The sequence below is a fragment of the Carlito syrichta genome, unplaced genomic scaffold (assembly GCF_000164805.1).
Source record: "Carlito syrichta isolate Samal-C Ts95f unplaced genomic scaffold, Tarsius_syrichta-2.0.1 Scaffold117309, whole genome shotgun sequence".
In the NCBI taxonomy this organism is placed as follows: Eukaryota; Metazoa; Chordata; class Mammalia; order Primates; family Tarsiidae; genus Carlito; species Carlito syrichta.
Genome location: NW_007061405.1, coordinates 410,240 through 435,905, shown reverse-complemented (window position 1 = coordinate 435,905; position 25,666 = coordinate 410,240). Strand labels below are relative to the sequence as shown.

Genomic DNA, 25,666 nt, shown 5'->3' with positions numbered 1-25,666 from the left:
ACAACAACACTTTTATTGTAAGTCTCCTTTTGTGGGCTTGATTTCTTTCAAGCCATGACTCATCTGAAAGGCTGATAAGACAGATAGGCAGGGGGAACGACGAGAAAAAGACATTCTCACTTGATATCTTTGGAATTCGAATTTGTTCACTGCTGCTGCCATCTCCTCCATCGCTGAATGGCTTAATTTCTATTATATAATCTTCATCAAAAGGCAAAGAAAGCTCCACCGATGTTTTATTTGTTTCAATGACAGATGTGCTACTTTGTCTGTTCCATCTGTACAAGACCTGCCAATACAGAAAGAACAGGTGTCACCTGCTGTCCCCACAAAGGCTCCAAAGATGAAGCATTCATTTGTTTTCACCTCTGGGCATCAGCATTGTGCAGGGATGTGGAGGTCATCTGGCTGCCCACTTGCATTTGGAAGGCTAATTTATGGTGAGGGCCATGTTTCATGGTGAGGAAGGAGTTTAAAGAATACTACAGTAGGATGTGTCCTCAGCATGATTCTACCAACTGCCAAGCCTCTTGGAGACTCAGTTGACACACCTGGGAAAAGGGGAAAAATGAATACCCCCTTAAGGATGCACAGAGCTCAGTTATACATCAGGGGCTTTAGCATCAGAATAGACTTGGCCACTGTGTGACCATGGGCCACTGACTTCATCTCTCTGAGCTTCACTTCTGTCAACTGTAAAATAAGGACAGTAATACTCACTCTTCTGGGGCATTTTCAAGATTGCACAAGAATTGAATATAGTGAGGGCTTGGCTCAAAGGAAACATGTGAGAAATAATATCTATGAAGGCTTAAAGAGAATAAGAGGACACATGGCAAAGGTTAGAAGCACAAGGAAGGGCTAATAGGCTATTATTGTCATGAATATTTTAGAGGACATTTCAGCACAGTGAGAAGGTATCTGAAAGGTAAGAATAATAAGCCCTCTTCTCTCATACTGGAACCCCTTCTTAAAATGCTATGTAAGCTGAGCTCAGTGGCTCAGCCTGTAATCCCGCACCTTGGGAGGCTGAAGTGAGTGGATTGCATGAGCCCACGGGTTCGAGACCCGCCTGGGCAACTTGGTGAGACCTCATCTCTACAATAAATCAAAAAATTCACCAGGTGTGGTAGCATGTGCCTGTAGTTCTAGCTACTTGGAAGGCTGAGGCGGAAGGATCGCCGAAGCCCCAGCAGGTCGAGGCTGCGGTGGCCGGGAGTGGCCACTGCACTCCAGTTTGGGTGACAGAGTGAGACTCTGACTCAAAAAAAAAAAAAAGATACTATGTAGAAAAAAGGCAATCACTGTCACCCTGGAAGTGTCTGAAATTTGCAACTGTCCCACTCTTACATATTTGTTTCTTTCTTGGCCTTCACTGGGTTCCGAATCTGGAGTGTGATTCATTTGAAGTGGCCAGCTAGCTCTCCTGAAAGCACATTCACCTGCCCAAGACTGCTCTGATTGGCATCAACTCCAATCAGGAGCAAAACACATAGGCCTGGGGAAGTGTATCCACATATACCTGCAGAATCTCTATAACTCATCCTCTCCAATTCCCCCTAACAATTGAAAAGATAGAATTGGGTGAGATCAGTGGTTCTTAGTTGTGGCTGCATGTTAGGACGACCTAAGTGCTAGTAAAATACTGAAGTTCCAGTCCAGTGATTCTCAACAGGAGTGGAAGGGGTGGGGGAGCAATTTTGACCCACAGAGAGGTATTTGACAATGTCTACAGACAGTTTTGGTTGTCACAAGAGGTGCTACTGGTGTAGCAAGTATAGACCAGGGATGTTGTTGAACATCTTACAGTGCAGAGAACAGTCTCACAACAAAGGATTATCTAGCTCAAAGTGTCCAGAATGAGGGAGTTGAGAAACAGCTACAATTTCACTCTAGCCTGCCTGAGTACAACTCTACAAAGGTGGAATCTGGGCTGAGGTCTTTTTTTTTTTTTGGTTTTAATATCCTCAGAGAATGTTTATATGGGATGGGAATGATGGATTAGATTAGTGGTTCTCAAGTTTGAGTTTGCACTAGAACCACCTGGAGAGCTTATTAAAACACAGATGACTGGGCCCCATTCCCAGAGTTTCTGATTCAGTAGGTCTGGGTAGGGACCTGGAATTTTGCATTTCTAACAAATTCACAGCTAATGCCAATGCTAGTGGTCCAGGGATCATGCATTGAGAACCAAAAGAGTACCTAATCCTTCCCTGAACCCGCCATCCCACCATACATTCTGATCTGCTGAGGTTAGAGACATAAGGTCACTCTCTTCTATCTCAAGACAAAACCAAACACAAATGAAATTCATAAAATTCCCTTAAAATGGTTCAGTTCCCATTTGTTCCCTGGCATTTCATCACCTTAATTTATGTCTCTCTAATACAAGGTGGAAAACACAATTTCCTTAAGGTGGAAAGATTCATAAGCGTCCGCCTCCTTCTCTACAGCATCAGTTGTATCGGACTCGGCATCCCCTTGCTAATGATTAGGTGCAAATAAATCCTCAGGCACATTCGGGAGTGTCAAAGCTTCTCATCACAGCCCTCCAGGAGAATGGGCTAGCTGATGGGATGCAAGGTCACATCTGGCTTTGAGGAATAAATTGCTTCTTTGATTTACCTCTGGTCCTTGCAAGAGCTCAGAGAATTCAACTGGTTTCAAATATAAATCCAAAAGCAACACTTTCAGGAAAAAGCAGCCCTTTTGTCAGCACTTTTTATCAGTCTTGTAATATTAGAGACTGCAGTGAAACCTAAATAAAGTCCTGTAAAACCTTTATTTACACCAAATACTTGGCTCAGCTGATTGACTTGAAGTCTGTGCTTGCATTTGCTATAATCCAGAATGAATGACAAAGAGAAAGGATGAATTTGTGGGAATAATGATAATAGCAGCAAATATTATTGATCACTTCCATTAGTGAATGTCTGAACACTGCATGTTTTAAATGATTGCACGGATTGTCTTTTAAGTTAGGCACTGTTATTATTCTTATTTCAAAGGTGAGAACCTGAGGCCTGGAGATGTTAAACAATTGCCCATGGTCCCATGGCTGTTAAGTGATGGATTCTTCATTGAATGATGGGCTCTTCATTCAAGGCTTTAGTGCCTAGACTCTTCTTCTTCTTATTATTTTTGAATTGGAGTCTCACTCTTGTCTTGCAGGCTGGAGTGCTGTGGCATGCTCACAGCCTCAACCTGCTGGGCTTAGGTTATCTTTCTGCCTCAATTTTCCAAGTAACTGGAACTACAGACACACACCACCATGCCCGGTTAGTTGTTTTGTGATTTATTGTAGAGACGAGTTCCCACCAAGTTGTCCAGGCTGGTCCTGTATCCCCGGGCTCAGGCAATTTTCTCACCTTGGCCTCCCAAAGTGTTGGGATTACAGGCTAAGCCACTGCACCCAGCCTGGTTTCTTAACCAAGACCAGCTTGGCTATCACCTGTGTTACTCTGGGCAAACTGCTTCCCCTCTTTGGTCTCTGTCTTCATGAATGCAAAACAAAAGGGTTAGACAGAGGCTCATGGATCATAACAAGTCTGCATATATTATTTGGCCAGCAGAGTGCCATAGTTTTTTCTTTGAGTTAGACATGAACATTTAAAAATCAAAAAATTATACCTGAAATAGTGTTGGGGCTTTTTTTAAAGTGGAAGATATGGCCACAATGTTTGCTATGTTTTGAAAGTTCATTCCCTCCAGAATGCATGTTGAAATTTAATGACCATTATAATAGTATTTAGAGGTGATCCTTTAAGAGATTAGACTTTACCCTCCTGGGTGGGATTAGTGCAAATTCAGCCCCAACCTTGCTTTCTCTCTCACCCTCTTGCCTTTAGCCATGGGATGCCACAGCAAGAAGGCCCTCTCTAGATGCTGGCACCTTGGTATTAGACTTCTCAGTCTTCAGAATTATGAGCCAATGCATTTCTGTTTGACATTAGTTACCTAGTCTCAGGTAGTTCATTATAGCAGCATAAAATGGACTAAGGCAGTGATTTAAATTCCAGTCTGGCAACAATTGGCTGTAGCTGAGAAGTCCCATTCTGAACAATTGCAAACTCTGCAGTTGGTCATAGTCCCCAGCACTTCCTATTTTGTTACACTGGCATATGCCCACCCCAGGATCTTTGCATCTCCAGTTTGCTGTAGTTGGAACATTCTCAAAGAAGTGCCAAGACCCAACTGAAATGTCAACTCTTGAAAGTGGCTTTCCTTGGCTTTCATATAAAATAAGAAGTCTCTCCTATGTACTTCATGGTCTCTCTATTTCTCTCATTCTGATTTATTTTTCTCTGCAGTAGTCTGTTATCACTTATTATATTTGTTTATTGCTGGCAGGCAGAATAACCAAGTAGCTAAAAGGTGGGACTCTAGGTCCATACTGCTGTATTAGGTCCTAATCTTCAACATATTAGCTGTGTGACTTAGGCAAGTTACTAAACTCTGTGCCATGGTACTTCATCTATAAAATTGAGGCTAATAACTGCACCTACTTCATGGGTGATTATGAAGTTAAGGTGAATTGGAACAGTGCTTAGCATATATATTAATAGTGTTTTCTGAATGGAATGAGTCGATATAACTCATTTATGTTATCTGCCTAGCTCTGTAGGCAGTTTAATTTGTGATACTGAGACCAGATGTTCTTGTTTTAGCTCTAGTGTAATAAAGCAGCTTAATAAAAATTAGTTGTCAGGATTTGTGCTGACAGAATATTCTGGGCCTCAAACTTTCTAAAGTCACATTCTTGTTGAAACTGTCTACCCAAGCTGAGATCTCATGAATCCAGACAATTTAGTGAAAAAGCAAAAATAAACCCATACCCCAGCACCTTCTGTATTTAGGAGGGAAAGTGAATTTTGGATAGGGTAAGTCTGATGTAAACAATAGCCATTTTTAATAAGTCAAATTCTCTATCAAAGGTCAGTTCTTCAATTGCCTTCAGATCCACATTTTATTCAGCTTATAATCCTACCCTTAAAGTAATATCCAGGAAGGTTTCTTTAGTTATCATGGAAGGTGCTACACACACACACACACACACACACACACACACACACACACACACACACACAGGCATTCACTGGTATCTGTCGCAGGGAACTGATTTTAGGAAATCCTGAAAACATCAAAATCTGCAGATGCTTAAGTCCTTTATATAAAATAGCATAGTATTTGAATATAAACTAAGTATATCCTTCCATATACCTTAAATGATCTCTAGATTACTTATAATAGTTTATACAGTGTAAATGATATGTAAATAGTTGCTATACTGTATTTTTTTAAATTCTGTATTATTTTTATTGGTGTATTACTTTTTGGTTTTTCCCCCCCAAATATTTTCATAGTTAATCAAATGTGAGGATGTGAACTCTGTGGATACAGAAGGATAACTGTATATGTATTTAAATTATAAGCCGGGCTCGGTGGCTCAGCCTGTAATCCCGCGCCTTTGGAAGGCTGAGATGAGTGGATTGCCTGAGCCCGCGGGTTTGAGACCCACCTGGGCAGCGAGACCTCATCTCTACAATAAATAAAAAAATCAGCCGGGCGTGGTGGCGCATGCTTGTAATTCTGGCTACTCCGAAGGCTGAGGCGGAAGGATCGCCGGAGCCCAGCAGGCGAGGCTGTGGTGGCCGGGAGCAGCCACTGCACTCCAGTCTGGGCGACAGAGTGAGACTCCAACTCAAAAATAAATAAATAAATAAATAGATAAGTAAGTAAATAAATAAATTACATATCCCCAAACATTCACATATATATGCAGCAATTCAATATCTATAGTCAGTTATATCGAGATTCCTTGGTATCTAGTTGAGGAAGTGTAGGGATTCTGTCTTCTCTAGTTCCAGTCCTAATAAGAAGCAAGGTGATTTATTTGGAAATTAAGAAGAACTCAGAAAGTATCCTTTCCTACTGTCTGGTCTAACCTTGTTACCCATTCTCTTTCCTCCCTCACCACATGTGGTTTCTGCAACATTTCACACATTTGATACCTATCCATCACTAATGCTTCCTTAGACACAAAATTCCCAGCATGCAGGTGCCACTATATTTTTCACAGATATAATCTAGATCTGCAATATGAATCAATAATGAATCAACTTTTAAAAAATCATATTTGGAACTGGATGTTGTAGCTCACATCTGTAATTATAACACTTTGAGAGACTGAGGTGAGAGGACTACTTGAGCCCAGAAGTTGGAGAACAGCCTAGGCAGCATAGCGAGACCTTGTTTCTACAAAAAAAAAAAAAAAAAAAAATTAGTTGGGTGTGGTGGCATACACCTGTAGTCTAGCCACTTGGGAGCTGAGGCAGAAGGATAGCCTAAGCCCAGGAGGTTGAGGCTGTGGTGAGCCATGACTGTACCACTGCCCTCCAGTCTGGGAAATAGAATGAGAACCTGATTCAAAAACAAAAACAAAAAAAAAATTATGTTTGGAAAAAAATGTCTAAATCCATGGTTTAAATCGGTTATATCATTTGGCCTGCTGCTCAGCTCTGAAATGGTTCCAAGAGCTCCAGTTCATTTGTTCCAATGTTTTATTTTATTCCTATATAAATTAAAGTCATTTCCCCAAATCCTGTACTACCCCAGCAGATCTTTTTAGGGAGGTCAAATATATTTGTGTTTGTCTTGACCTGCTTTATTCCCACCACATATCCTCCTGATTTTATGCTGCTCAAGTGAAACTTCTAGATGTCCACAAAAGTGTCTGTTGCAGTAATAAACGTAAGAAAGACTTTCTTGGAAAGGTGCTACCAAGACAAGCTCATATGAGAGTTTCTGAGAGGGAGCAGGAGTACAAAGAAGTGGCAACTAAATAATAATCATTACCCAATTCTTCTTCTAAAATGGCCTATAATCTTTTAGATACAGTTCACTGAAGCAGACTTCAGCTTGCATATTGATCCCTACCCCTGAGCAAGCTAAAGGCACTCTAAGTCACTGTTCTCAATGAATTTCAGTTTTCGCATCTGTAAAGTGAGGAGTCTGCTTAAATAATCTCTAGAATCTCTTGCTGAGATAACATTTAGCCTGGTTGCCTAAAATACCTTAGGTAGCTCCCTGCCCATCAATTTTATTTCAGCAGCAGCTTGAAAAGGAGTTTAAAATCTAGTTAAAGGTTTACTCATGGAACTTGTGCACTTTCCAGGGACTCCTAAAACTTTCGGCAATTTTATTGTGTTTTCTCTGACTGTTATAATGGGTGTAACTGGAAACTGGGAGGAAAAAATTTTCTCTCTTGTTTTTTTTTCACTCTTTCCCTTGGTTTGGTTAAATCAGTTCTGCCCATATCACATTTAATTTTTGTTGTGGTGGTGGTCAAGGTCAAGGTGATGAGGCAGTGTTAGTGTGGGTCAGAAATCCAGTGTAGCAAAGGTTCATCTTCATTCTTGCCTTCTTTCTTTTCTTCATTTTAGTCTCCTCTTCTCTCATTCATCTTCCAACCTACCCAACCCTATGGCTCTTTTATCATAGATAAGACTGATTAGACAAACTCATATTCACTAGGAGGTTAAAGTTTTAAAAGTTCAGGACATGAGATCTCCATTCTAATACATCTATATCTTTGGCTGCAAAATAATGGTGACAATTTAGGCATGGTCTTCTGAAAGCCCACAGTCTAGGGTATCACAAGGAGTCATCAATTAATTACAACTACCCAAGATAATAGAAAGAACTTTTAAAAATCTAGTAAAAAGACGGAGCTCTGGCCATCAGGGAAGATTTCTAAGCTGAGACCTGAAAGTTGAGTGGCAAATTATAGGGACTTAAAGGGTGGCAGTCCAAGGGAGAAGGCAGACGTGCAAAGGGTCAGAGAAAAATGACGACACTAGAAATTTCTCCTTTAACAAGAAGTAAATGCAGTCCCAGAGAGTTTAAGCTACTTACCCAATGTCATATAGTCAATAAAGGATCAAAATATGAGTTTCCTATCTCTTTATGCTACATATTATGTAATACATATTGTGTTTTAAAAAAGGAGCCAGTGAAAGTTCTGCAGATGAGTACTTAGGGAACATTTCTTTGTTGGTGGATATAAGTCACTGTGCCATGGGAAGGAAGGAAAAATAATCTATGACAGGGAAGTTTTCTGAGTCCTTCTCCATCATATTATCCAAGGCTCTGCCACCTTCTGTCTCAACTCCCAATTCCAGCTCTGGCTTTACCTACTACTTTCCAATGATCCCATGTTCTTTATCCAGCACCTGACAGCACTGTCTATCTGCTATTCCTAACATCTTTGTACAAAAATGTCACAAGCTGGCAGTTTATGGGCTTAATTCAGACTGCATATCAATTTTATTTGGCTTGCATTCCATTGCCTCAAATGTTGTCTAAAAGTAAAACAAAACAAAACCAGAGGAGTTGCCAACATTTTAAAACTGGAAGATTTTACATAATAATCCATTTTTCTGCCATCTTTTGAAACATTGGTGTATCTGGGGCATTATGCCCACTTTTTCACAACAGAGGCAGGAAATTAGTAGCAGCTGGTATGTTCTGACCACAGCACACTCTCTACTTGGCTGTAGCTTCCACCCAGCCTGCCTTTGCCATTTATGTTGTCCAGTGGACATGTCTTTACAATCCTTTCATTTATTTTGTGGTAGATAAAATATCATTTTGTAAGACTTCTGAAAATGTTGACGTCCAAGCTCTAATACCTGAAAAAAATTTCAAAATCACAGGTTTCGTTTTATAATCTTTCACTTCATTTATTAATCCATTCATTTATTTGAGACAGGGGTCTCACTGTGTTGCCCAGGCTAGACTCAAACTCCTAGGCTCAAACAATCCTCTTGCTTCAGCCTCCTGAGTAGCTGGTACTATAGGTACATGCCACTATGCCCAGCTTTATAATCTTCCTTTTTAATGAAAACTTTAGGACTTGAAAAATTGCAAGAATCATTTTTTTTTTAAGAATTAGTATAGAACCAATGGAGGTCAAGAACACTGTCAATAAAACCTAATGATTATGGTTTCTCAAAAGTCTTTATTTAAAAGTCATTTAGTCATAACATTCTAGGACTAGGAAAGGAAAGGAAAATGTCATATAATTTAAATGCCCACATTATATTTCCTTTTCTAATTTCTCTTTAGGTGATGATTCAGCTAATGCCTGATTATTTCCAGAGATACAGAAGCCTCCATCTCTCTTGAGAGTCTATTTTCTAAGAGCTTTGGCTACTAGAAAGCAAAACAGCCAAAATGTATCTCCATGTAGCTTACACCCATTGGCTCCAGTTTTATTCCTTAGAACCTTGAAGAACAATTCTATTTGTCATTCTTCATAATATTCCTGCAGTTACTGAAGCGGTTAATGTGCTTCTAAGGCTTTTTTATCTAGCTACATATCCTCAGTTTGTTCGTTCATTCCTCACAGATGTTTTGAGTCAGCCTCCTGGTCACCATCTTCTCTGCATTCTCTGGTCTACAAATATGGTCACCAACAATCTCTTTTCTCTCTGCACATGTATGCTGCTCCTCATATTAAGAGACAGACTCCAATCTGAGCTGGCCTCACAGTGACCGGTTTCACTCCTAGTTTTTAAAAGGACTTGCAATGTGCTTTCTCCCTCTCAAAGTTGGCAACTGCATAAGAAGTCTGACTACTCTGAGATCAACATACTGTGAGGAAGGCCAAGCTATGCATGTGGAGAGGCCTTATGAAGAGAGTGATTCCTGGCCAGCCTCCACTTTTTCCTCCCATTTCAAGTGAAAAGCTAGATGTGTGTGAAGAAGCAGCTTAGTAATTATAGTCCTAGAAACTGCCCATTTTAGCCCTGCCGAATTGCAGAATAATGAAAAATGACATATTGTTCTTGTATCAGCCCCTAGTTTTGGGATAGTTAGTTAAGCAACAATAGATAGCTAAAAACCTTGCCTAAATAATACCTTCTAATGGTGGAAAAAAGGTTGCATACATGTTCTTTTCATTTTGTCTTTAAAGACAGTCCAACATTTGTGGGACCAAGCAAACAAATTTTCTGAAAATTTTTCACTTATTTTTCTATTTAAAAATCTTCCTAACTATTAGAAACATATGAACAAAAATGGTTAATTGTTAGTAATATTGGGACATTACCATTGTTGATTTAAAAATACAACCAAGACAAGAACAAAACAAAGCTGACAGTAGAAATATTTAAAAAGTGGTTCTTCAGGATTTCTTTGGAGACCCTACCCAGGATCTTTAACCATTTCTGAGTGACACTGCCTGAGCCTAAAGTTTAGGTGATTATTGAAATCCTGGCTAGTTGCCATAGACCTTTATAACACTCAGCCCAAATCACGTTGGGGGCAGAGATTCCTAAAGAGGCCAGGAGAGCATCATCAGGGAAAGTGAGAACACGGATTGATTGCATAATTTATATAAGAGGCTGTCCCCACTAACGACAAGATCAGGTGCCTTTGCAAAAAAGAAATTACCCACTTTGTATCCTTTTACTTCCGACTCATTATCCAGGGCCTTCACTTGATCCCAATTCAGGATAATTTTGGAGTCTGATGAATTCCATATGATGTTTCCAGGGGGTTGACTTGGTGCTATAAAAAAATTAAGATATACGAAGTTACAGGTTATTAAGTCTCAATGGATTCTGAGGAATATCTCCTTACTAGAATTTGAGAGTGAAGGCAATTTAATGGGCTATTGCACTAATATGTGTCTTCAAGGTCACTAAAATCTGATGAGATACAGCATTGCAAATGGAAAAAGATTCAGTTGGTTGCCTAACATTTATAGCTAAAAGAAGTAGCCCTTTCCAATGAGGAACAAAACATTTATCTTTCTGTCCTCCGGAGCAATGAATTTTGCATGGTATTCCAAAAGATTCAGTTAAAATGCTGAGGAAAATTTGAATCCACATAATGTTACCAATTAGCATGCAAATGATCATTGGGAGGTGGAGAAGGGGAATAAAGCTGAGATGTGTTTGATGAATCCCTAAAATATTTCTGAGCAAGTTTGTTCTTACGTGGTTTTCTGGTTGTCACATTGACTGTCGCACTAGAGGGGCCTGTCCCAGCAGAATTATATGCCTTGACAGCTAAGTGATACAGTGCACTGCCTTTTAAGTTACTGATTTTTGTTGATGTCTGGTTTCCGACTGTTCGTATTTTTCTAGCATTTTCTTCCTTGTCTTCATGTCGCCAATATTTAACCTGAGAAAATCAAAAGAAAGACCTTAGAAATCATGCCCACTGGAGATATTTCCAATGTCATCAGGTAATTTTTTAATGTAGATTCTTATGACAGAGTTAGTTTTCCATACCAATTCATGAACAGAGCTTTTAGAACAAAAAACTTTGTGTGTCCTGAGAAATTACACACAGTAGGAAGGGCCTCTTTTTCATTCTTAGCTTGGTGAGATGGTAATTTGGCACAATCATTGTTGGTTATTTTTTTTCTCTGTTTTGAGCCCAAGTGATCTGGGCATATAGGAAGTCAAAGATCATTTTGACAACTATCTCATAAATGCTTAGATACATATATTTTGAAAGACACCTTTAGAGTATAACATACGTACAGCTAGTTTCACAACTGAATGTTCAAAAAAGTCAGGCCTGAAACAAATGCCTTTAGATGGGAAAGTGTCTTTTCCATCAGAATGTGCCTTGGAGGCCTCTCTGAGAAGTATGAACTCTTTTCCAGGCCAAAGGCACGTATCTCTTGCCTACCTCATAACCTTGTATCCGTCCTCTATTCTTCTCCAGTGGGGAAGCCCAGAAAACTTCAATATCTGTGGCAGAAAGACTTCTGGCAAAGATGCTGGCTGGTGGTTTCGTGGGTTCTGCAAATGAATATGGGAAAAGTTATTATTCTATCAGCCATATAAGGACAGGCTTCTAGATACTGGCATTATAAGGTACAAAGAATTTACGGTTATAAAATTGCCCTTAATGATTGTGAGCCAGACCCTCATTTTGCAGAAGAGCAGATTCATAGCTGAGGGTTGGTGGCAGTGAAGACCTGTCCAAAGTCTTTGGGTTCTAAATTTGGGGATGGGTGGAAGAGAAGTAATCTAGAACTAAAGTTTAAGTTCTAAGTTTTATTGGCCAGCAATTCCCCCATCACAGATCCCTCTTAATTAGAATTTCATAAATGTTATTGCTTATGACATGGCTAAGCTAAGTTTTTTCTTAAGAAAGACCATGAAAGGAAAATGTTAGCATATACAAATGGTACACAATTCTGGCAGAATTCTGGCAAAAATAACTAAAATTTGGGAAACAGTCAATCCAGCCTGTCCTTTGCAGCTGAAAATGCTGAGGACCACAGAGTACAAGTGCCTTGTCCAAGGTTATACAGATTGCAGTGTGGACCTGAACTGTCACCCAGCTCTCTTGAATCTTCGCCAAGTCAGTTAACTGTCCTTTTTCCCTTTTCTCTCTCATGTTCATCATCCAGTAACTAGGACTATAACCTAGGAGAAGTGAAAGCATATACAAGGGGCATTGTTTGAATCACTACAAATCCTTTGGATAGGGTTGGAGCATGGACTATGCAGGGAAGAGCATCAGGAGATGAGTTAGACAGAGAAGCAGGGGCTAAAACATGGAGGGCTACTGAATTCAAGGAGATGACTTCTCCAATGGGTGAGAAGAATTTATTGCATATCCACTGACTCCAAATCAATGAACCAACTTTCAGATGTTTTAATATGGTCTCATTCTGGACATCCTCTTTTATTTTTTTGGTTGTAAACGTTGGTTTATTTTTATTTGAGTTATCATTGTACAGCAAGCATGAAAGAGAGAGAGAGTGGAGTCCATGAGGAGATAAACAGTCAGTCTGTCTTTAACTGGGCATGATGTGATGCCTGGTCAGTTGGACCTGCTTTGAAAGAGTTTGTGACAGACTCTTTCTCCATCATATTATCACCCAGGGGCTTCAATACCTGTTCTCATAGTGTTGCAGCAATCTGATCAATCATTGTTCCAGTTTCTCTGAACTCCCCAGAGTATTTAACATATGCCCAAGTACAGAGGGATGTCAGTGCTAACCCCATGACAAGGTTATACAAGATGGTCGTAGAGTTTAGGCTGATGAAGTCACTCAGTCCTGAGATGATATACATAGGAAACATAACCACAAATAATGTGGCAGGGGTACAATCAGCATAGAAGATATTTTTGTCATTATTGTGCTTTATAAAATTTGCATAGGTTTCTTCAGTTTCAGCTTCAAACTGGTCCTGATAACAACGGCAGAACTCACCTCCATTCATTTTTTTTTTCTTTTTTACAGAACAAAACTGTTTAATTACCACTTCCTTGAGATCCAGGTGTTTTTGCTCCAGATCTGAAGGTGCAGTGCAAGGCTTGTCCCTACCACATACCTGTTCCATATTTTTGTAATAGATATCTCTTGCTCTTACAGCAAGATTATTAGCTTCAACTGTAGGCTGAAGCATGAACTTTGGATGTGGAAGTTCCGTTTCTTGATACATTTTAATGTAGGCTTTAAAATATTCTACAAGATCTCTACAAGTGACTTAGATCCACTTATATCTTTTGCTACCAAATTTTCAGAGGCCAGCAACAATGGAACGAGATTTTGAAGCTCTTGTTTAAAGTCTTCATCAATATCTTTCAATCTCTCATCAAAACTAAGATTAGTTGCAACTTTAAGACCATGATGTGGCAACAGGAAGCAACCACGATTTGAGAAACAATTGTGAATGTGTTTTCTCACATTCTGTAGTTCTTCGTGTTGATTTTGTTTTACCTGCAGTCTTCTTCAAGAAACTGTTTGCCACCTTCCAAACCATATGAATGTTCATAAGGATAACTCCAATCTTGAATCAAAAATGTCTGAAATGGTTTTTGGTAGATTTCTTCCATTGCAGGTCTTCCATACTCTGCAAATAATTGCAAGTGTTCAAGATCATCTTCCTGATTATTCTGAGACAGATTATATACCTGGACAGAGCTAGTCATAATGTTCAGAGCTAACACCGTTGCACAATCTTTGATAGTTGACTGGCTATCAAAGGCACCCTGGGTATCCATAAGCAGCACAGCAACTTTTGTTCCATTAGGTCTGTCAATAAATACTTCATTCCAAACTTGTCCGCCTGTTGTTCCTTTCTCACAACCACCTCGCCATGTAAAGCAAATCAACAGTTCATTGTTTCTGCAAATCCAACTTTGAGAGTCCTTGTTATATGTGTATCTAAGAATGAAGTCCAGTAGAAATGATTTCTCTTTACGAAAAGCACCTGCCACAGACACTGCTGCTATGTTAAGATCTCGGATGTGCTCCTGTACTAATATCTACTCCAAAGTTTCTTCATCAAGCTCAAAGTTATGGTTATCTTCATGAGTAAGAACGATCTGTACTGGACATGGTTTCTTCATAACCTCATCAGAGTTTACTAGGTCATCATTTTCATAATTCTCACACTTAAATTCAGAATAGGGTTATCATGACAAATCTCAAAAAGATTTGCACCAAGACTCTGGAAATCAGAAACTAAGCTCCATTTTGCCACATCTTTATTTCAGAAGACTGCTGAAGCAACAGTTTTAAAAAGAGAAGTATTTACTCAATTCGAGACTTGACTCCATACAGGCAAAATTTCTACTATAAGAGCAGCTTCCAACTCCTTGTTTTTTCCACATACTATCTTCCTTCTCTATGACTAAGCAGACACTGAGAAACCCAACCAACAAAGGTTGAAGTCGAAGGCTCTGTGCTCCAATAGTTTTGTCTTCCATGGAGTGCTGCCATTGTGCAGTCTCTTCAGTGTTTTGGCTAGGGAAGTTGTGGATGAGAGGTCTTTCACCCCAGCACTTGAGTTGCTTGTCCGCCGCTGGTGCCGCAGCCCCTGGTATAGCTGCTGCTTTTGCGCTGCCTTATCTGGACATCGTCTTTAAAACAACATAAATGAACTCCAATGGTAATAAAGACTGTGTGAAAGGCTTCTTGAAAGCAGGGATAGCATAGAAGTGGTGATAATGCATAAGAAACATTAAACATAATGACAGTGAGGATGACAATGAAAACAATCACGCCGTTTCATGCCTTACTCTCTTCTTTAATAAGTTATAATAAATTATAAGTACAATATTATTTATGAAATTCCAAGTGGTGAGAGAAAATGGAAATTATATTTTGATATTCACTTAAAAGCATAAAATGAAATTCTTTTGAAAGTCATAATAATATATATATGGATATGAAGATTGTATATGGTACTTGCAATTCTGGTATGTAGCAATGGAATTAATAATGGATAGTGATGTGTTTTATATACAGTGCAGTGGCAGTCTTTTCAAGAGACTAGTGGTAGATAATAAACCAAATTCTTTACATTATCCTCTAGTCAAGACAGGATCTGCCTTCAATTTATATGTACAATGCTAAATTGATTGTAAATCCTAAAATCAACATGTCAGAATTGAAAAAAAATCAACTGTCTAGAAAGCATAAATCATACCTTCTTCTGCAGAATACACCACTGTGGTGGGACTGAAAGGGCCTTCTCCTTTATTGTTGAAGACACCCACTTTAACCTCAAAGGGAGAGAAGGGGCGCACGCTCTCATTCCTGAACACATATCTGGAGGCATCAGCTGAGGCCAGCACCGTCAACATCCAGATCAATTTGCCATAGGGCCGAAAGGCCACCACATAACCAAAGCCTCGACCATTCTGTAATTCCTCAGGAACCGTCTGGGAAAGAAGGAAGGTGGTATTCAGGAATTATAGTAATTTGATTTAAATGTGAAAAAATTTTTTAACCCCTTTTACATTCTTGTTCACATTCTTCCCCACCCATCTTACTTTGTGTTTTGTCAAGAACTTTTTAAATTTAGGGTTTGCGGTCAGTTTGACTTAAACATTCTTGAGGTATTGGACGGATGACAGGGTTAAAAAACTAAATAAAGATCTGCAGTCCAGAGCCTGGATCTTTGATGTGGCAGATCCAGCTCTGAAATAGTTGGAAATTGTAAAACAAACACACACACACACAAACAATCCCCTCCCCCACAAACTGGACATTGATCTCCTAAAAAAATCAACATTTTCAACGTGCCCTCTAATTCTAATCTCCCTCTAGTGCTAAACAGAAAAAAGATCTCACTAAAGGAATAAAGACCATCTTGGCTCAGGCAAGATCCTCCCTCTCAGAGGAAAGAGTTCATCTGCATGTGTAAGTGATTTCTTTCATAGTTGTGGTCTGGGTAAATGAAATATTTTAATTTGGGGGGTTGTTTAGAATTTTTCAAAAACATTTAGAACACTTTCTGAAGCTCCTGCCTCCTCTTTCAAAGTCAATTTTTAATAAATTGTTGACTAACTTTCTTCCAGGTTGTTTAAAAAAAATACTTCCTAAAAGAGGACTCCAGAAGCAAAACCAATTGCCAGAAAATCATGCTGGTACACCGAATCTATTGCTGGCATAAGTTTAAATCAATTGGTCTTGCAGTAATTCAGGAAGAAAAGAAAAACTGTTATTTTTCTGAACCAGCCTTCATGTATATAGAGAGACTAGCGGTAGATAATAAACCAAATTCTTTACATTATATAATTTATATTTAATTTATTTTTTTACTTGTGTTGTCTTCCCTTCATGGTGTTTTTCCTGTGATGAATCAAATTAATCTTGCCTCAACAATGGATGGGCAAGCACCGTCTTTTCCTACTAGTCATTAGCTGTGAAAGAGGGAGTATTTGCACTCAGATGGATTGTAGTTATTCAAAACAAGAGGAGGAAACTTCCCAGCTATGATTAACATGGAGGAAAATAATAAAATCACTTAGACAACTGTCTGTTCCTTTTGTTCTGTGATTCATTTACCTCCCAGGTTATAACCAGTTCAGATTTGCTGCCTCCACCACCACTGACGTTAGCTGGGGTGACTTCGGGGACTGCACAGGAGACAAAAAACAAGTTATGTCAGGTGACAAAGGCAAATGAGGGTCAGGAAGTTTGTCTGACTGAGGTGACTCACTTTCAATGAATACTCTGAGGCATACACTTTGGTCTTTTGAGTTCAGAAATATCATCAAGGGGCCCATCAGCATCAAGCTCAAGGAAGTTAAATGTACCAAGGAAATTACTATTAATGGCCTGTTTCTCATTCAATAAGATATACATATGATCTGACATGTCTGACCAATTGTTCAGCTCCATTCGTTGAAGCTGAGGAATGCCAGGGAGGAGGAAAGTACTGATATCTGGTCCTTATGCCAAATTCAGTGGTTTATTAACAATGTGGTTGTACACAAAGAAAAGAGAGTACAAGCTGGACTCAGTGGCTCAGCCTGTAATCCTGCATTTTGGGAGGCTGAGGTGAGTGAATTGCCTGAACCCGCGGGCTCAAGATCCGCCTGGGCAACTTGGCGAGACCTCATGTCTACAATAAATCAAAAAATTAGCCGGGCATGGTAGCATGCGCCTGTAGTTCCAGCTACTTGGAAGGCTCAGGGTGAAGGATTGCTGGAGCCCAGCAGGTAGAGGCTGCGGTGGCCGGCAGCAGCCACTGCACTTCAGTCTGGGTGACAGAGTGAGACTCCAACTCAAAAAAAAAAAAAAAAGAAAAAGAAAAGAGAGTACAAAACTCTGCTTGTGGAGAGCTTACAATATGGTTGGAGGGCAAGAACATATGCACCACAATTTTAGAGCAAGGCTGACAACAGACAAGAGAATGTTACAGTGATTTTCTGGGAGTAGAAGGCTTCTCAGAACAGGAGTGGACTAATGGCTTCTTGGAGAAAGATGAGTTTTGAGCTAGGTGCTGAAGAAAGTGGTGGACATAGATTGACCCTGAGCTCACTGTGCTTAACCTCTTTGATCCCCAGTTATCTTTATAATAGCAGGGAAATTATGCTAGCTTCTTCCTCAGGATCATTGTGAGAAATTAATTCAATGAAAGTTACTGAAGGGGAAAAGAAAGCATGAGATTATCATGTAACTGAAGATTTCAGGCAGAATTTTAAAATATCTCACTGGAATATGTAGCTGGTGACTGGGTATATCTCCTTGGTTAAAGCCAATGAAATAGATCTAGATGATTTTTTTCCCCCAAGGGTAGGATCAGAACTCTCGTTTGCTTATAGATGTTGCTATTCCTTCAACACACTGGCCTCTTTACAGCTGGGAAATCTATAAAGATCATATACAAGGGGAGAACCCAAAAAAACTAGAATTGTTTTTTTGGTGGGTGGGCCGCTTGTAGTACAGGTACCCCCAACTAGGTTTGTGTTCTAGGAATCTATCAACATCAGTGTACCAGCTAGCATTGTTGTGAGAGGCTGCATTCAGCTTCAGTGAATTTTTTTTGGAGATTCTTTCAGTGAGTTTGCCCATTTCATGAAGGGTGATTTATGAGTGCACCTGCCAACACCATGCTGAGCGTTCAGAAGTTTTTGACCAAAACCAGCATGACCCATGTACCCCATCCTCTCTATTTACCCAGTACTGCCCTGAGATACTTTTTTTATTTCCATGGAAAATGTCCTTCAAGGGAAATGTTTTGCTGATGTGGAAGAGGTGAAACATAAAACGTCAGAAGCACTAAAAGGCGTTAAAATGAATGAGCTCAAAAACTATTTTGAGCAGTGGAAAAAGTATCTTGATAGGTGTATTGCATCAAACAGAGAGTACTTTGAAGGTAACTGAAGTTTAAACATGTAAGAATAAATACACAATTTTTAATACATAGATTCTGGTTTTTATTGGGGGAGTCCCCCCTCATTTATAGGCCTCCTGCTTTACTTGAGAGAAATAAAACTACAACTGACCCAGCTGAATTGGTTAGTCTCTCTTATTCAAGGCATATTCACAGAGGGCTGTACTAAACTGCTACTTGGTCTTATGTGAATTAGTAGGATGTTCTGAATCATAACTTACCCAACACTTCTGAAGTATTCTTTGCCATTAGTGATTTCTGTGAGATGATTTTATTTGAAGCATCTATATTTATTTGAGGTGTGCATTTTAAAAAATCCTGTTAGGAGAATCTTGGTAACAAATGAACCGATGAGGAAAGAGTTGGCTTTTGAGAGAACTAAGCACAGAGTGCTTCTTGCTATACAAGTGAACCAATGAAGAAAGCTTAAACTCTTGATTGAAACTCAATGTCTGTTCACCTGATTTATTTGTTTATTTAATTTTATTTTTTTTAAAGACAGAAGGATTTATTGAGAGGCCAGGAAAGCTCCCATAGTGGGAGGGGACCCAAGAGATTTACCCTGGCCTGATTTCTGATCATTACAACCATTTCAGCGGAAGGATGTGCTACTACAGAGCCTCAGTAGGGCTGAAGAGCAGCAAGAATTTAAAGCCTTTCCCCAAGGGACAGCAGCTACCGGCACAGGCTCTCTGTAACCTGGGTGCTACTCACGGGCTTCTTCTGTCCTCCGTTTCTCTGAGGGCCGGCTGGGCTCCCCAATCCCAATCACATTGGCTGCAACTGTGCGGAATTCGTATTCCACCCAAGGGTTCAAACCCACCACAGTTGCTGTGAATGTCTTCCCATCAATGAGTTCTGGGACTGAAAGACATCAAGGTGGAAGAATGTTTCACAGGATCTCAGGAAAACAAATGAAGAGATTGTGTTAGGAAAATAGGAACGCCGGGCTCGGTGGCTCAGCCTGTAATCCCGCGCCTTTGGGAGGCTGAGGTGAATGGATTGCCTGAGCCCGCGAGTTCGAGACCCGCCTGGGCAGTGAGACCTCATCTCTACAATAAATCAAAAAATCAGCTGGGCGTGGTAGCGCGCGCCTGTAATTCCGGCTACTCGGAAGGCCGAGGCGGAAGGATCGCCGGAGCCCACCAGGCGAGGCTGCGTGACCGGGAGCGGCCACTGCACTCTAGTCTGGGCGACACAGTGAGACTCCGACTCAAAAAAAAAAAGGAAAATAGGAACATCTATTCATCATCATTGTTATTATTGTATTCAGGGCAGTATGAATGATCTGACATTAGCTGCACAGTTGTTACAATGAAGTAATCTCAGAACTATCTATATATGTTAAACTAATAATCTCAAATCAGACACCAGTAGATGACATCATAAAAGACACAAAGTTCTCAAGGCCCAAATCTACTTGACTGTAATCATTATTGTTGTCATCTAGCATGTTTTTTAGCATTTTCTACGCAGTACCAGACACATTATTTAATTCTTACAACTATCCTCTGAGATGGTAAAAGTATCATATTTGTTCTTAAACAATTCTTATTATGTCCATTTGACAGAAGAGGAAAATGAAGATGTATAGAGATCTCCCGATTAGTAGTCAAGAATAGAATTCATCTAGTAACTTCCAGATTTTTTCTCATCTTTTCTTCCTAAAGCACTGCTGTGACACAGCAGAAAGTCAACTGATTACAGTGGGAAACACAGGAACCCATTTCTGAGAATTGATGAGCTAAAATGAAGAAACAAATTGGGATTGTTAAAATCAAAATGATTCATAGGAATTACATAAAACTGGACATACCACTCCATTTATTTCTCTTTCAAAACATCAAGGCCATCTAGCCAATCCATCAAGTCTAGAGGAGTGTGTATCTTGCTTGTAACAACTACTTGTTCTTCCAGTTTTTCTCAAATGAAATTAAATTTGAAAGTGACTCAATTGGAGGTATTAACAAAAGTGGGGATGGTATAAGAATTGTTTAAGACCTAAAGAAAAATGATTGTGAAACTTTCTTAAAAGTAGGAAGTGTTGCATAAATATAATAAAGAGAATGCTAACAAAGGTTTAAAAAAAACCTAGAATTTGCCGGGCTTGGTGGCTCAGCCTGTAATCCCGCACTTTGGGAGGCTGAAGTGAGTGGATTGCCTGAGCCCGCGGGTTCAAGACTCGCCTGGGCAACTTGGCAAGACCTCACCTCTACAATAAATCAAAAAATTAGCCGGGCGTGGTAGCACACGCCTGTAATTCCAGCAACTCGGAAGGCTGAGGCGGAAGGATCGCTGGAGCCCAGCAGGTGGAGGTTGCAGTGGCCCGGGAGTGTGCCACTGCACTCCAGTCTGGGCGACAGAGTGAGACTCGAACTAAAAAAAAAAACCAAACCCCCCCCCCCAGAATTTGTAAAACTGGTAAACAAACAAAAAACCTCACGTCTCTTTATTCCGAAATTTATTCATTTAAAAATTGGGCAGCAAGTCAAAAGGCTTCCTAGGTCCTGAGTTATTGGTTTTTTAAGAGCACTGTGTAAACTTTACAAAGAGTATGATTGCAATCTGTAGAGTCCACTGCTTCCCAAAGTGTACTGCACTGCTACAGAGATGATCTTAGGTAACATACATATTGATGTATTTTATTTTTTATCTAGTGTATTTTTAAACATGTGAAGAAAAAATATATAACCAGTACAACAGACACATCATCTCTCAGGTATAGGTTGAGGTTAAAAAAAAACAACATCAAAAAAAACCAATATGAGTTGATATAAAGAAAAATATTAAATTAATGGTAGTACTGTTGGCTGAGGTTTAGGAAACAGTGCCATAATGTATCATGTGCAGCTATGTGTGAATGAGAAACTAGATATCCCTTGGTTTTTGCCACAGTTATGCTGAGTACCAGAAGTCCCTAAACCGAACATCCAATAGAGTACCTGTATTGACAGCTTGCCAGCCCACAGAGAACGGAGTCCTGGCTTGAATGACATACATAGTGATGGGGCTATGGTTGTCAGGTCCGGGTCTCCAGGAGAGCTGAGCAGTAGTATCTGTGATTTCATCTATGGTCACAGCCTCGGGGGGACCTGGGGGACCTGGGAAAGAGTAAGACCCTTGGAATTGAAGCAATTATCCAATCATGGAGCATTGACCCATTTGATCATTTATTTACCCACTCATGAATTCATCACTTGTCAAATGCTTTTTGAATACTTACTAGGTACTGGGAAGTCTGCTGTACTCTGAAACCACAGAGATGAATAAGACACAGTCCTTTCTTTTTAGGAGCTCTCAGTATAATAAGAAAAACTAGTAAGAATTACAACAGAATATTTATTTTGATCTTAAGAGAGAATATAGGAATACCATAATGGCCCCAATTCATTAATTCATTCACCATATGTTTACATGTGCCTACTCTGGATCGGGCACCATTATCTGGGGATACAGCAGTAAGAAAAGATAGATACTGCTCCTGATTTCATGAAGATTACAGTCTGCTGGAAATGGTCATTACTACCACTGAGAATATGGATTTGAGCAGAAATGGCTTTAAAACGTTGGAGGTCAGAGTGTTGCTCTGCACATTCTGCTGCAATATAATTACTAACATCTCCCTCACCCCCCCACTCTGCCTCCAATATGAGTACACGCTTGCAAAGGAACTGCTGTGAAAATGTCCAGTGCTCATGGTCACAGGACTCTCCCTTTTTCAAAGCAATTTCAAGATTGTGCTGGAGTCTACAGCCCCTCATTTGTAGTTCCTGCAAGTCATAGCTGTATTTTCCTACTTATATTCCTGAGGTTTTTTTGTTTCTGTCCATGTACTTAAACTATTGAAAGGGGAAAAAATCAGATTTCAACGAAGTCTTGAAAATCATAAAGAAATAGAGGGATGGAAAGTGGCTAGCAGACAAAGATCAAATACCAACAGAGCCAGAGTGAAGACACACAGCTATCCTAAGCTTTCAACATGAAAATCTCTTCTGAGGCAGTTAAATGCATTTTTTAACAAGGCACAATTGAGCGTTTCAGGAGGGAAGGTGATTGTGAGGGGATATAATGACAAACCTCATGGCCATTAGACAGGTGTAGGAGATATTCCTAGGAGGGGTTTGCTAATACCCAGTATAGCAATCAAATGTACTACCAAAATACTTTTGGGCCATGTCACAGGGACAGTGTAAAAAGACACCTCTCACAGAGTGGTGAAAAGTTAACGGCAATTTCCTGAAGTTAGACTTTGTTGTAGGATTCACACCTTTACCCTTTATGTGATGCCCTAAATTCTCTTTCCTTATTAAAAAAATCACTTTCATAGACACATAGGTGAGACTAAATTTATCTTCTCCCTCCCACTCCTGAATAAAATGTCTGGAAGTCTGTATGCTGGGACTGATTAATTTTCCATTGGTGACATTTCAGCATGTCAGTCTAATGCCACCTAGATAGGACTGATGTGATCTTTGGTCTTTGGGACCCTTATTAACCAGATAAAATCCAGAAGACAATATAGATTCTTTTTTCTCTCACCAGCTTTCTCATCCTAGTATTCCTCATCTTTTTTTCTTTATAGATGCTACTTCGATGGCCTTTAAAATCTAAAATACCACGAATAGAAAATTGTACCCTCCAAACTCCTCAAATAATTAAATTGATAGGAAGTATCTGAGGTCACTGCTGGCTACTGCGTAGAAAGGAAATGAAGGACTGGTGTTAACTGGTCCCCTGGAGAGAAGATGTACTTTCTTGGATTTGTTTGTTCTACATCTTCTTGCCACCAACCCCCACCAACGTGTGGATGTGACCGTACGGAATGTTTACCAACTTTGTTTTAGGGAAGTTGGGTCCCTCTTTCAAAATGACAAAATGTGCAAATGTTTGTCTTCTGAACAAGATGATAACATGCTCAGGGGCCCATAGTAGTTTTAATCCTGGGCAACAGCAAAGGGGATATTGATTTGATACTAGTGTATGCTTCTATTGCAGGAAAGGTGATCTTTCTAGTCACTATTAGAGTGTCATAGGTTAAACAGAGCAGGCATCAGAGAATCAGAGCCAAGACACAAAGCTATTCTTCTAGTTTCAAATATGAAAATCTCTTATAGGGTGGTGAAATACATTTTGTCTTTCCTCTTTAATGTGCAGAAAAGCTACAAGGGCAGAGCAGGAGGAGATAAAATGAAAGATTATGGTTTTAAATGGTATATTAATTTATTGGCCTTATTAACTGATTAGACTAAATTTTCTTTTAGACTACATTTGTAAATTCCTCTTGGTATTTAATGTTATTTTCTGTGAAATGAAGTATACAATATCATTTAAGAACTTCAAATATTAGTGATTTAAATATTTATTAGTCTAATTTATTGGTGTTTAAACTGCTGATCTGAACATTATCCTAATTAAATCAAGGATAAATTTTCAGCAACAGAATTCTTTTGTCCCCAAGGGAGAGCAGACCAGCACTGGTGTATTTTATTTTATTTTTTATTTAATTAATTTATTTATTTATTTTTGAGTTGGAGTCTCACTCTGTCGCCCAGAGTGGAGTGCAGTGGCTGCTCCCGGCCACCGCAGCCTTGACCTACTGGGCTCCGGTGATCCTTCTGCCTCAGCCTTCCAAGTAGCCAGAATTACAGGCATGCGCTACCACGCCCGGCTGATTTTTTTTTATTTATTGTGGAGATGAGGTCTTGCTACCCAGGCGGGTCTCGAACCCATGGGCTCAGGCAATCCACTCACCTCAGCCTCCCAAAGGCGCGGGATTACAGGCTGAGCCACCGAGCCCGGCTACTGGTGTATTTTAAAATGGAAATAAACACATTTCTGTAAGTTATTCTGTGGGCAGTTCTACCTAGATTGAAAGTTTTTCTCTTATCTAGCTCTTATCTGTACCATTACTGAAAGGTTCTTTGGGCAATTTAAAGGGGAACCAAATAAGACTTGATGAAAACGCTATTTTTCTTGAACCACTCTTGACAATTAGTTTAAGTCATTAACTCCCACCCACCCCATTATTCTTAAGAGGATACAGCAACACTTTTAGTTGCTTTTGATAATACCTTGTTCGCTGTGCACTCAGATTCACCTTGCTTCCAATTTTGATATCCTAAATTTTTATTTTATTTCTTCATTCAACATTCTGTCAGGGGTTGGTGACTCATGTCTGTAATCTTAGCACCTTGTGAGGCCAAGGTAGGAGGATAGCTTGAACCTAGGAGGTAGAGGCTGCAGAGAGTTGTGATAGCACCACAGCACTCTTGCCTGGGTAAAGAGTAAGATCTTATCTCTTAAAAACAAAAAACAAAGCACAAAGTTCTGCCATGGGTTAAACCAGCTGATCAAAGTTGTGTCAACACCGGTAGTTATGGATTCCAATGGAAATGCTAGCCAAGAAATTATTTTGATGGTCTGGATTGGCCTCATTTTTAATATTTAGAAATCCCCTGAGCACGCATGGATTTGATTCTGGTATGAACGCGGGTTCATATTTTTAATTTTCTTTAAAAATATTTATTAAAAGTCTATTTACAGTTCCTTTACAAATTGGTTTGGTGAGGCTTGGAATATACTCAATTGGTGTGACGCAGCTGGGGAGGTGGTCATAGCAGTTAGGTCCAAATTAGGCCATGTTGGTCATACTCAAGAGAATCTTATAACTGTTAGTATTTACATCAACTCCCAGCTTATTTACTACAGCCCAGGCAGTCAGAAAGTGTTTTCCTCCAAAGCCATATTTTAGGAACTGAAAAGCACTATTAACTTTAGAGAGAAAGGAAGTTGGGAAAAACCCAGTGATGATTTTACTTAAGTCAGTGTTATACCAGTGGCCTGAAATACTAATTCAGTTTAGCCCAGATGAAACATAAAAGGGCACAGTTTAATCCCTCTTTAGACTATTTGCTTTTGTTAATCTACAGTTATTCTAGAAGGTCATATCAACAGCCATAATCAGGGCATTTGATGGAGTTGTATTTGGTGTAAAGTAA

The 25,666-nt window shown here is 39.6% G+C and overlaps 1 protein-coding gene and 1 pseudogene across 2 annotated transcripts in view; both read right to left on the bottom strand.

The window, feature by feature from the left end:
* Nucleotides 1–25,666, bottom strand: part of CNTN4 (contactin 4) — a 339,871-nt gene that overhangs the window by 3,605 nt on the left and 310,600 nt on the right. For both annotated transcript variants that reach the window (XM_008074482.2, XM_008074489.1), the window contains 8 exons: nucleotides 21,611–21,769; nucleotides 19,383–19,532; nucleotides 16,835–16,905; nucleotides 15,471–15,705; nucleotides 11,707–11,819; nucleotides 11,004–11,190; nucleotides 10,460–10,572; nucleotides 121–289 (listed from right to left, as the gene is read on the bottom strand). In XM_008074482.2, coding sequence (XP_008072673.1) covers nucleotides 121–289; nucleotides 10,460–10,572; nucleotides 11,004–11,190; nucleotides 11,707–11,819; nucleotides 15,471–15,705; nucleotides 16,835–16,905; nucleotides 19,383–19,532; nucleotides 21,611–21,769 — 1,197 coding nt within the window. The remainder of the gene's footprint in view (nucleotides 1–120; nucleotides 290–10,459; nucleotides 10,573–11,003; nucleotides 11,191–11,706; nucleotides 11,820–15,470; nucleotides 15,706–16,834; nucleotides 16,906–19,382; nucleotides 19,533–21,610; nucleotides 21,770–25,666) is intronic.
* On the bottom strand, nucleotides 12,816–15,424 carry LOC103277089 (annotated as a pseudogene).